The sequence below is a fragment of the Peromyscus maniculatus genome, chromosome 20 (assembly GCF_049852395.1).
Source record: "Peromyscus maniculatus bairdii isolate BWxNUB_F1_BW_parent chromosome 20, HU_Pman_BW_mat_3.1, whole genome shotgun sequence".
NCBI classification, from domain to species: domain Eukaryota; kingdom Metazoa; phylum Chordata; class Mammalia; order Rodentia; family Cricetidae; genus Peromyscus; species Peromyscus maniculatus.
In genome coordinates, this window is record NC_134871.1 from 69,166,535 (window position 1) to 69,178,941 (window position 12,407).

At 47.7% G+C, this 12,407-nt stretch overlaps 1 protein-coding gene across 1 annotated transcript; it reads right to left on the reverse strand.

Moving 5' to 3' along the window:
• Window positions 1–5,381: 5,381 nt before the first annotated feature.
• Bcdin3d (BCDIN3 domain containing RNA methyltransferase) lies at window positions 5,382–11,279 on the reverse strand. The gene is made up of 2 exons (XM_006974427.4): window positions 11,029–11,279; window positions 5,382–6,396 (listed from the first exon to the last, which is right to left on the reverse strand). The coding sequence occupies exons 1-2, from the start codon at window positions 11,260–11,262 to the stop codon at window positions 5,773–5,775; spliced, it is 858 nt and encodes a 285-aa protein (XP_006974489.1). The 5' UTR covers window positions 11,263–11,279; the 3' UTR covers window positions 5,382–5,772.
• Window positions 11,280–12,407: the final 1,128 nt, after the last annotated feature.

The following is a 12,407-nucleotide window of genomic DNA, read 5'->3' on the forward strand; positions in this document are numbered from 1 at the left end:
ATAATTAAGACAAAAACACTTGCGATTTTTTGGTCATGTATATCTCCAGCAATGAGCCATTTTATCCTGTCCTTGATTCTTTGATCTGACTAAACCTGTCTATATGGGTGCTTTGATTTTTTTACTACCTTGAATGTATATATTCTTTTCCATTTTTCCTTACGTTTGTTTATTGTCATGGAGGACACACGCCATTGTGTACGTGTGGCTATTGGGACAGCTTCCAGGAGTTCGTTCTCTTGTGTGGATTCCCGTGTGGCCCGCCTTGGTGGTGAGCACCGTTACCTGCTGAGCCATCTTGGCTGCCCTAGTGTGTCTTTTTTGACAAGCTCGGCGGGCTAGCCTTGGACTCACCACCCTGTCTCGAGTGCACCAGCAATCCTGTGTTGTCTACTCTTAAAAAGAAACAAAGGCAGGATCTTCCCTCTTTCGTTCCTCTTTTGCCATAGGCATGGCTATGTAGCCCAGGCTGTCCCATAGGCCTCAAACTTGAAAGCCTCTTTAGTCTTTTGAGTGCTGAGATTACATTCGTGCATCACATCCAGCCAAAAGCAGAACCTCGCCTTTCACACCATCCTCATATTGGAGGTCCTTCCTGCTCAACGTGTGTGTGTGTGCACACACACGCACGCACGCACGTGTGAATATGTGTGAATGTGGAGGCTAGAGGAAAACTTGAGTGTTGTTCCTAAGTAGCCGCTCACCTTGGTGTTTTTGAACAAGATCTTACAATGTCGCCTTGGCTGGCCTGAAACTCTGTAGACCAGGCTAGAGCCAAACTCACTGAAATCTACCAGCCTTTGCCTCCCAAGTACATGGGCTACTAGTTGTTGCAACCTGGTTTTTTTGTTGTTGTTGTTTTTATTTTTAATATTTATGTATTTTGTGTATATGGGTGTTTTGTCTGCAGGTAAATCACAATCTGTATATGAGATTAGTCCTTTGTCAGATATGTTAAAAATAATTTTCTGCCAGGTGGTCGTGGCTCACACCTTTAATCCCAACACTCAGGAGACAGAGGCAGGTAGATCTCTGAGTCTGAGGCCAGCCTGGTCTACAGAGCAAGTTCCAGGGCATCCAGGGCTACACAGGGAAACCTTGTCTCAAAAAGATCAAAAACAAAGTAATAATATTTTTCTTAGTTGGTTCTCATGAAACTTTATTTTGTCCCTCTTTTAGTCAAATGCCTGTGGATTCTGAGTATTTTGTTATATGTGGAAAGTACTACAAAATTTACACTTGCTCTGTTCTAACACCTGCCTGTCACCAGCCCATCCAGTGTGTTCTTGCTCTGGCCAAAGGTCCCTTTCTTCAGGCTCACAGGGACTGCTCCCTGCCAATCATTCCACATCCTGTCGGTGACAGCATGTCTCTCCTGCCGAGCCTCCTGTGCCCACCATAGTTGACGGACTTCGTTTCCTGACGCTCATGATCACATTAGCTGCTGCCAGTTTCTTCTTCTTCTTGTTAACTTTAGTTTGTAAAACAGGCTGAATTAAACAGCTGTTTAATCTGCTCCCGGGCGCTATCCCACGGCCCCTAAGAGCATGACAGGCATATGGAAGGACCTACCATGAAGTACATGAACTAAAAAGTACATGCCATAAAAGTACATGAACTAGCCACACACTAATGAACATCTGAAATACGACTGATCCAAATGGAGATGAACTTCACCTGTATTTAAATGCCAGACCTGGAATCTTCAGTGTAAGGGGCGGTTGGTGGGTCTCACTCTACTGCTAACTGAATGAAAACATTTTGGAGATACTTGATTACATACCTAAAAATTTTTTTTTGGATACAGGATCTTGTCGCATAGTAGGTTGGCCTGGAGCTCCGCTGTATACTCCTCACTGTCCTCAAACTCAGCCTCCGAAGTGCAGAGATTAGGGGCGGAGTGTCCCCACACCCAGCTCATGTCTTTTTACAAATGTTAAAGTATATCCAGCCTCATTCTCTATTTACGTCTGTCCTGAGGCCTAAAGGCTCAGCCTACTGATGCCAGCGCCTTAGTCACACTGGTTTGATATAGATGATCTCTTCTCAGAGAAAAGGTATTTTCATGGTCTTCACGGCTCTCATAAGCAATTAAGCAGTCATTATTTGCTTGGATCCAGGGCCTCATCTTTATGAGCACTAATTACACATCTTCTTCGAGCTGCCATGCAGCTCGTAATGAAGTACAGCGGCTCCTCCTAACTGATCAAGCAACTGCTCGTTCCGTAGCCGGTCACTAGTGAATAGGTCGCCCTCAGTCCTAAAGGCTTTCATGGTTTGAAGTACTCCCCTCTAACTGTGGAGATGAAGCGCCTGCATATCCTTTGGTCACTGAGAGCATTTTTTACATCAAGTGGTTTGGGACAGCTGGGCATGGTGGTGCACACCTTTAATCCCAGCACTCGGGAGGCAGATGTAGGCAGATCTCTGTGGGTTGGAGGCCAGCCTGGGCTACAAAGACAAGAACGAGCAGAAGTTATTTGGGCCGGGTTCCGTTTGAGGCTTTCAAAGTCAGTCCCACAGAAAGAAGCTCCTGTTAGTGCTGTTCTGTTTCTGTGACAAATCACGAGCTTAGTGGCTTGAAACATACTTATTCGTATAATCCCGGAAGCCAGAAGTCTAAGGTGAAGGGATCAGCAGGCTGCATGCCTTCTAGAGAATGGAGGGAAGGATGCATGCCCTTCCTGCTCTAACTTCTGGAAGCTGCCCGCACCCCCAACTTTGTAGTCCTTCCTCATTATCTCCCAACCTGTGGCCTCTGTCATTCTGCTGTGGGTGAATCTCTGCCCCTCTTTTTAGGGGATCCCAGTTAACCACCCAAGCTTAGGATCCTGATTACACCAGTCAAGTCCCTTCTGTCTGGCACTCACAGGCTCCCGGGGTGGCATGTGGACACGCTGCGAGTCTTGTGCAGCCCGACACAGTGACGGATACAATTCTTTGCACCCTTCTGGTGACGGTGACAGACAGCACCCAGCAGAGCCGCATGGTAGACTTAAGATATACAGAGAAGCCGGGCTGTGGTGGTGCACGTCTTTAATCCCAGCACTCTGGAGGCAGAGGCAGGTGGATCTCTTGAGTTCAGGGCCAGCCTGGTCTACAGAGTGAGTTCCAGGACAGCCAGGGCCACACAAAGAGAAACTTTGTCTTGAAAAAGAAAAAAGATATACAAGATATACAGAGGAGGACACTTAGCTCTGCCTCCAACTGTAACCATTCTGAGACCACTCCAAGCTAGCGCTGTTTCTGTTCTTCCATCCCCACGGTCTCCAACATTTAAAATGTCCTGTGGCTCTCAATCAGAGCTCCTCACTGTAACACTTCCTTCTCCTGAAAAGCAAGTAAGACTCCTGTTTTCTGCCATTCCCCTAAGCCTTTGCTCTAACAAGCATAACTGTAGCCTGCGGCATGTTGACAGAGTGTCATCACAAAGCGACGGCACCTTACTTTTGTTTAATACTTTATTCTGAAAAATTCCTTCTGATCTTTTAGCTCGTCTGGGCTCAGGAAAAGGAGGGCGCTATTTCAGTTGTGTGGGTAAACTATGGCAGAAGACAGGACACGGATTGGAAGGCAGGTGCTGCCACACGGACGCAGTGAATGGGATGCACATGCTGTTGCCGAATCGGAGGGACTGTGCACCGATTTCACTGTGGCGCAGACAGGAGGAGCCCACTGGAGTCTTGAGCGTGTGCGATGAATGAACACCACAACGGGATTAGGTTGGAATAGGATTAGTTTGCTTTTGGGATCTTTTGAATTTGAGATGCCTAATAACTACTTCAGGGGATTATGATTACAAAACAGGAAAGTATTAGTCTGTAGCCCTGGGGGCGGAGCTCCCAGGATATTTAAGAGCCATTAGGGGTGTGGGTAAGCTAAAGTAACAGGAAAAATGTGCAGAAGGCTAGATGGATCCTAAATCATCAGTTTCACTTGTGTCAGAATCAAGGTGCCTGCTAAAAACAGAACCTTCACTGTGAACGTACTTACGGCCACACACCGTACACTTAAAAATGCCAGCCCGGGGGCTGGAGAGATGGCTCAGTGGCTGACAGAACCGTCTGCTCCCACGGAGGACCCATGGCCCACACACCATTTAACTCCAGTTCCAGGGGATCTGACGCCCTCTTCTGGTGTCTTTGGGCACTGCATGCACATGGTGCACCAATACACATGCAGAACAAAATACATATAAAATAATAAAAATGGCCAGCATGACAAATTTTGTCACATACATTTTGCTACAATAAAATACAAGGCCGGGCATGACAGTGGAAACCTTTAATCCCAGCTCTTGGAAAGCAGAGGCAGGAGGATCTCAGAGAGTTCAAGGCCAGCCTGGTCAATATAACAAGCTCCAAGACAGCCAAGACTACATAGAGATGTCTGTGTCAAAACAAAACAAAAATTAAAAAAAGCAAAACCAAACCAAGCCAGGCCGGGATGGAGTCAGTGGCAGACTCGCCAGTGTGTGCAAGGTCCTGTGTTTGAGCCCTAGTCTTGAAAACTAAAGAGAGAGGGGAGGGAGAGGGAGGAAAAGCAAGATTGCTGAGCTGTATTGCAGAACCAAATCACAAATCTCCACCTACCTCAGGGGTCACAACTAAATTTTTCTGGGGAGTGATGGGGGGTGATGCGAAGGCTAGGGATCAAACTTTACAGGTATCTGGTAAACATTCTGCAATTTAGCTTTACTGTGAGCCCTAAACATCTGCTGCCATTAGTTTGATTTTGTTTTTTTTAAACACAGGGTGTTAATTTATAGCCCAGGCTGGCCTCAAACTATGTAGCTAAAGCTGGCCTTGAACTCCCGATCTTCCTGCCCGTCTGTCAAGTGCTGGCATCCGCCACTACACCCAGTGTCTAAGTACTTCCAAGTATTTTTTTAAATGCTGGCTGGCGAATCTTTCCAGTGTCTCTAACTACTGTGCGAGGATTGGCCTGCTCTATAAAGAGAAGCTGCCTTCCCTACCAGCCACGTCCTGTAGCCAGTCTGGGACCTCTCACTGCAGAGTTCACTGTGAGGCTTTGCTTAAGGGCTGGCCTAGCAGGTTCAGAAAATGCCTGAAGACACCAGATTGGATTTAAGGAGTTCAAAGAAATGACAGTTTGGAGCTTGAGAAATGGCTCAGGGGTTGATAGCACCGACTGTTCTTCCAGAAGATCTGGGTTCAATTCCCAGCACCCACATAGCAGCTCAAAACTGTCTGTAACTCCAAGATCTGACACCCTCACACAGACATGCATGCAGGCAAAACACCAATGCACATAAAATAAATAAATACATAAATAAATAAATACATAAATAAATAAATACATACATAAATAAATAAATAAATAAATAAATAAATAAAAACAAAGAGAAAGATGACACAGTCTAAGATTAACCCGGTCTTATTTTTTATAAATAACCCCTTACAGCTGGAGATGTAGCTTGGTGGTAGACCATTTGCCCAGCACATTAAAGACCCTGAGTTTGATCCCCAGCAAACAAAAACAACTTCCAAAAGCAGTTTCATTTCCCAGGACCACGATCTCTATCCAGACTGCCTAGCTCACTGCTCTATGAATTCATTCCCCTCGGGGCCTATCCAAACAATAGGGAACACAGACACCAATTCTTTCAGCTGCTTGCTTCGACACTTTGCCAAAAGCCCCTGCCAGGTCTGGAGGCTGCCGGATCGCTCCAGGATGTGAACACAGTTCTCAGTATGAAAGCTTCAGTGTCTTCCTGTCTTCCTGCTGTGTCCTTCCACTGTCCTCAGGACCCTAGTCTGTTCCTTTCTGTCTCTCTGTCGGTGGCTCAGGGGTGGGATGAGTCTCCATGGTGTGCTTTGCTCTGAAGAGCAGAAGGCTTCGGTCCCAACTGGTATTGCCAAAGCAGCGCACGAGTTCCATGGCATGGTCCTGCGTCAGGATCCGCACGATCTGGCTCGCCATATCGCCTCGGATGGTGAGGGAGCGGAAATGATCAAAATGATGGAGTCCCAGCTTTCGGAGGCGCCTTGCAGCTGCCCGGTAACATTTCCAGGGCTGTGGCTCCACCAGGAGGTATTGGCAGAGTGAGGAGAGATGGGCCAGGAACTCCCACAGACCATGGTCCCCATGGTTCAGATGAATCCACATGGTTACCGACATGCAGAAGACAATGTCAAAAACCGAACGCCCAAACTGGCTTAAGAAAGAACTCAGGGGAACCTTTCTGTTCCTTTGATCCATGATGTCCAGGGTGATAAAGGTCAAAGCATCAGGAAAAGGACATTCTTTTTCAGCTCGCTCCACAAGGACTGGGTCTATATCACAGCAGAGGAGGCGGAGTTCTCTGGAGGCACCTAAGCAGGTCTCCCCATCATGCAGGGGAAGGAAATGTTTGTACAGAGCCACGCTCAGGTCCTAGAGGAATCCAAAAGAGCCTAGTCACCACAGCCGCCAAACAGCCAGTGGAAAAGAAATCTCTCATCCTTTGAGACGGCCCTCACCTCTGACTGTACCGGATGTGAGGCTCGTAACCTAATAATCTACAGAGGCCACAGTTTTTCGTGAGCAGACTCTCAGCGCCCTCCAGGGGCTGCAGGCTGTAATGCACCTGCTCTAAACCCTACAATCTGTAGAATATTATTTTACGGTGTTACTTCTGTTTATGTTGCATTTGTCTAACTCTGTGAAGCTGTGTTACTGTGCCTGTCTAAAACACCTGATCGTCTGAAAAAAGAAATGAATGGCCAATAGCAAGGAGGGAGAAAGGATAGGCGTGGCTGGCAGGCAGAGAGGATATATAGGAGGAGAAATCTGGGAGGAAGAACGAAAGAGATGGAGGAGTGAAGAAAAAGAGGAAGTAGCCAGAGAAGGAGGAGGACTCCAGTGGTCAGCCACCCAGCAAGCCACGGAGTAAGAGTAAGATTTACAGAAGTAAGAGAATGGGAAAATCCCAGAGGCAAAAGGTAAGAGGAACAATTCAAAGAAACAAGCCAAGGTAAGGCCAGGCAGTTATAATTAAGAATAAACCTCCAAGAGTGATTTATTTGGGACCTGGTTTGCAGGGGAGCCCCCCACAAAAAAAGAGGAAAACAAATTGGCACCCAGTGTGGGGCACCAATTATCTTTTTTTTTTTTCAGAGCTGAGGATCAAACCCAGGGCCTTGCACTTGCTAGGCAAGGGCTCTACCACTGAGCTAAATCCCCAAACCCAACTGTTGTCTCTTTATTTAATTGTTGCTGCCTTTTAAGCCATGGCTGTCCGAATCAGCACCAGCAGTGGTCAGGCCGCAAGGGCTGCAGCCGGGGCGATCTGTTCCCTCCGGCTCAGACTCCTGCAAAGGGAACCTAACTAAACCTCTGTCCCTCTAAAGAACTCAAGATTCAAAGGCTATGGTGGAATTCTGCTCCTCAGAGGCTGAATAGCAAGTCGCTCACCTCCTCTCCCTGCTCACGTCCTCCACAAGCCCTCCTGCTTCTCCTCACCCTCATAATATTGTTTTTGTTTTTTTGAGTCACTCTTAAGTGGCTCATGCTGGCCTCAAACTCACTATATAGCCGAGGATGGCCTTGAACTCCTGATCCCCCTGCCTCTGCCTCCTGAGTGCTGGATTACATGCACACACGATGCCTGGCCACCTATATCCTGACACTGACACAGATCGAGTTGTGCACTTGGAAGGTACAGCCCAAATGATGTGGCGAAGGCAGCAAAGAGCCCAGAGCAGTGTCTTCCAGCTTAAACAATACACTGGCAAACTCACTCTCTTTTTCTGGGTGTCTGATCGCCAAACGAAAGGAATTCAGAAGCGTGAGGGGTGTCATGGAAGGTGGTGAATACAGCAAGCAGCAAGTTGTAAAAATCTGTTTCTCGGAAGTAGTTGGTAAAGTCTGGATTCTAGAAGTCCTAATCCAGCCTTCAGCTCCACAGCCTTCATTTCTCCTGCCTGCTCAAGCCGCTGTGAGTCTTCCTAGCCGCGTGTAATGACGCGATTCTTACCATCTTAGCATGCCCCTGACTCTCAAACAAGGCACCGTCTCATCCCTCCGTAACCAACCAATGTTATGCAACCACAGCGAATTCAAACACGTTTTATATAGTTTCTTCCAAGGCGTTTCCTATTCTTACCTCTGCAACTTTTCGTGCACGGGAAGACCATGCACAGTGGGAACCACTCACATGTCCATTAACAGCAGCATGGACAAGTAAGAATAACAGTCACTAAGATGGAATATTAGCCGGTGGTGGCACATGCTTTAATCCTAGCGCCCGGGAGGCAGAGGCTGGTGATCTCTGAGTTAGTTCCAGGCCAGCCTGGGCTATGGAGTGAGTTCTAGGCTACACAGAGAAACCCTATTTCAAAAATCCAAAGAGGGAAAAAAAAGGATGGAAGATTACTGACAGTATAAAGTTGAGAAACTTGACTTACTGCATCAAAATAGAGTATTTTCAATTCTACCACTGACTAAATTTTCAACTCCATACCACTGACTAGAAAATCAAGTCACAATGAAAACATATGGCAAGTTTCCTTTTTTGTTTGTTTGTTTTTAAACAAGTCTCACTACGTAGACCAAGCTGGTCTCTGTGGTTCTCCTGCTTCAGCCTCTCAAATGCTGGTATTGCAGACGTATACTGACATAATGGACATGTAAGTTTTCCTTTATAAAGAAAAATCCCCAGGTGGGAAAGCTCAACTAGATTGTTCAGGGACAGAGAAAGAGTAAGCCATAAACAAAAGCAAGGTGATAACAGGCTAGTTGTTACCTGTGGGTGAAGAAGGCTTCTATAAATAGGAAATGGCACACATAAAGATCCTCTGGGGTACAGACAATGCTTTATTTATTTATTTATTTTACTGACAGTGGTTATAAAGGTGTTGCCTTATAATCATAAAGTACAGACTTACGTTTTATGTACTTTAATGAGGGTAGAGAATAATTAACAAAAAACTCTGCATTTTAAAAATTATGGATCGAGCTGGGCGGTGGTGGCACACGCCTTTAATCCCAGCACTCAGGAGGCAGAGGCAGGCGGATCTCTAAGTTTGAGGCCAGCCTGGGATACAGAGTGAGTTTCAGGAAAGATGCCAAAGCTACACAGAGAAACCCTGTCTTGAAAAACAAAAACAAAAACAAAAAAAAATTATGGATAGAGGTTATTTACTTATCTAGAGTCACATGGCCAATGACATAGTAAGACTTAGACTTAGGCTACATTAAGTTCCTTTTTCCACACCAGGCTTTCCTATCTTTTAAATAAATTACTTTTATTTATGTGTGTGCACGTGTCTTGATGCTTACATATGCCATATGTGTGCAGGTGCTCAGAGAGGCCAGAAGAGAACATCTGACCCCCTGGAACTGGAGTTACAGGAGGTTGTGGGCTGTCTGATGAGGGTGCTGGGAACTGAACTTGGCTCCTCTGGAAGCCCAGCGAGCACTCTGAAGACTTGAGCTGTATCTCTAGCACCCCTTCCAACTTCAACAGTATACAGGTCATCCAGGGAGTCATCTTAAAATATAAACGCTGGCTGGGTGGTGGTGGCACACGCCTTTAATCCCAGCACTAGGGAGGCAGAGCCAGGCGGATCTCTGTGAGTTTGAATCGAGGCCAGCCTGGACTACCAAGCGAGTTCCAGGAAAAGGTGCAAAGCTACACAGAGAAACCCTGTCTCGAAAAACCAAACCAAACAAACAAACAAAAAATACAGAGGCTGACTTAGTGGATACGGGGTAAAGGCTGAGAGTCTGATTTCTAATAAACTGTGAAGTCATGCTAACGATGTAGTTACACTGGACTCAAAGTCACACTGGAAGGCACAAGAACCCACACCACATGCTAAATTTGCCTCCCTCCTCCTGTCTGAGACTGTGTTTGAGGCCAGCATTGTCTTCACATATGGAGGGCAGTGTGGCTACCCAGTGAGACCCTATGTAAAATTTAAAAAAAAAACAACGCATATTTGGGAACATCTGCCTTGGTCAATTGCAACTGTGTCTTTTCTATAAAAACTGTGTTTTTATAGATGCTGCTTTCAACTTTAAAATTTGTGGTGGTTTCTGGGTTCCTTTCAGGAAATCTTTTTATCTGTTTTCCCACAGTATAGGGACACAGGGACACAAAGTCCACCTGCTTATCTCCAAAGCTCCACTCAACGGGAGCTTTGGTCTTCAGCCATCTACCAATGTCTCTCTCTCTCCCTCTCTCTTTTGTAGTTTTTGGAAACAGGGCCTCATATAGCCCAGGCTAGCCTCAAACTTGTGGGGATGCCCACCCTTGTCTTTTGAGTGCTAGCATTACACATCGGCAACCCCACTCTCTACCGCCATCATCAGAGTAAAGCTCTTCCTCCATATCCCTCTAGCTCCCACTCTGGACTGATGGGGACTGGTCCTAACTTTGGAAGCATTTGCAATCACGGTAGGTAAAACTGCCTGCTCCATTAAGATATCCCAGTGGCTACGAAGGGGTGAGATTGGCATTTCCTTATTTTGCATGTGGTTTGACTTATAATCATTACATGCCTAAAAACACTTTGCGGTGGGCAGGGTGGTTACGGCCTCCCTCCGAGAGCAGAATGATCTATTTTCTTTCCTGATCCTTTAAACTGTTCACTGCTGTACTGTTAGCACAAGGTTTAAGTAAATACGCACCTGGCTCCAGGTCTGGCCTGCCCTGTCTATTTGCAGCCTAAAGTCTCAGATTCTGCTGCCCTGGCTCCTCTCTTCTAGGAACCAATGTTCCCAGATGCGGGTCCCCGTTCCCCAGCCAGGAGGCCAGCCAAGCAGGTGCCGGAAGTCAGATTAGACGGTCCTCCTCCTCCCCCGAGGTCCGGCGGGAATTCAGAATGAATTTGTGGATTACTCAAAATTCCTAACTCGGTGGGGGTCCCAGAGGGGAGCTGGGACGTGCACGTGTCTGCCAAGGCTACACTTCAAAAGCCCACTTTGGGCAAGTTTTGGTGCTGCGCCCTGGGCAGGACCCCAGGGGACGTGGAGGCGACCACTGCGGGCTCCCGGCGCTGCGGTCCCTCCCGCGTCACTCACCCCGGTGTTACACCCCACGTCGAGCCCTAGGATCGGCCTCCTCTCGGCACCCTCGGGAGGGAAGAGCTGTCGGAGAAGCTCCGGGGGCAGGAGGCAGAGCCTTTGCTCGGGAGGGTGGAAGCGAGAGTAATGAGGGAAATTGCCGAACGGGGCGGCTCCGGGCTGCAGAGCTCCCGGATCCTCCGTCTCCACGGCCTCTTCTGGGGCCAACTCCGCCGCCGCCGCCGCCGCCATTAGCCTCGGTCCCCGGGCCCGGGCGGAACCGGAAGCCCGGGACCTGCGGCGGGGTGAGCGCAGCGCCAGCGCGCGTGCGCCTAGGGGAGAGGTCCGAAGGATGGGGTGGGATGGGGAGTGTGTGTGTTTGTGTGTCCGTGTGTCCGTGTGTGTGTGTGTCAGTGTGTGTGTCCGAAGGATGGGGTGGGATGGGGAGTGTGTGTCCGTGTGTCCGTGTGTGAGAGAGAGAGAGAGAGAGAGAGTGTCCGAAGAATGGAGTGGGATGGGGAGAGTGTGTGTGTGTGTGTGTACGAGTGTGTGTGTGTGTGTGTGTGTGTGTGTACACGCTGGTGCAGAGCTGTTCAGTAAATATTTGTAGGATGCAGACTCTACAGGATGCAAATCGGTGACCACACCGCCGTGTCTATTTGGGGGAAAATGAAGTGGAACGGAGAAAGTTAAATTGAAAGAGAGATGCTGAGATGAAGTCAGCCAAAAAGCGGGCTGAGGGCTGTAGATTCAGTCAGTAAGTGCCTGCTGTGTGAGCATTTAGGGACCTGAGTTCGGATCCCTAACACCCATGTAATAAACTGGGTGTGGCAGTGCATGCCTGTAATCCCAGAGCTGGGGAAGCAGAAATTAGCGGGTCCCTGGGTTTTCTGGCTAGCTAGCCTGGCTGAGCTGGTAAACTCCAGGTTCACTGAGAGGTTCTGTCTCAGGAGATAGAAGACCCGTGACACCAACCTCTGGCCTCCGCACACATGTACAGGCACGTAATAGAAATAGTAATACTTACGAAGTTTTAAATGTGGTCTAAACCAGAGATTAGGGATGGGGGAAGCTGGTGAGGAGAGAGACTGAAGAATCAAGTCAGCCTGTCTTAGTCACTGTTCTGTTGCTGTGAAGAGACACGTGACCATGGCAACTCTTACATTTAAAAAAAAAAAGCATTTAACTGGAGGCTTGCTACAGTTTCTGAGGTTTAGTCCATTATCATGGTGCGAGCATGGAGGTATGCAAGCAGGTGGCACTGGAACAGTAGCTGAGAGCTACATCCTCATCCATAGGCAATGAGAGAGACTCTGAGCTGGGCATGGGCTTTTGAAACCTCTAAGCCCACCCTCAGGGACACATCTCCTCCCACAAGGCCACACCTAATCCTTCTA

Bases quoted from the DNA above. Each gene is read 5' to 3' on its own strand.
- Bcdin3d (XM_006974427.4), bottom strand. From the start codon at position 11,262: ATGGCGGCGGCGGCGGCGGCGGAGTTGGCCCCAGAAGAGGCCGTGGAG. The intron at 6,397-11,028 runs GTGAGTGACGCG...GGATTCCTCTAG, and splicing joins ACGTGGGGTGTAACACCGGG to GACCTGAGCGTGGCTCTGTA.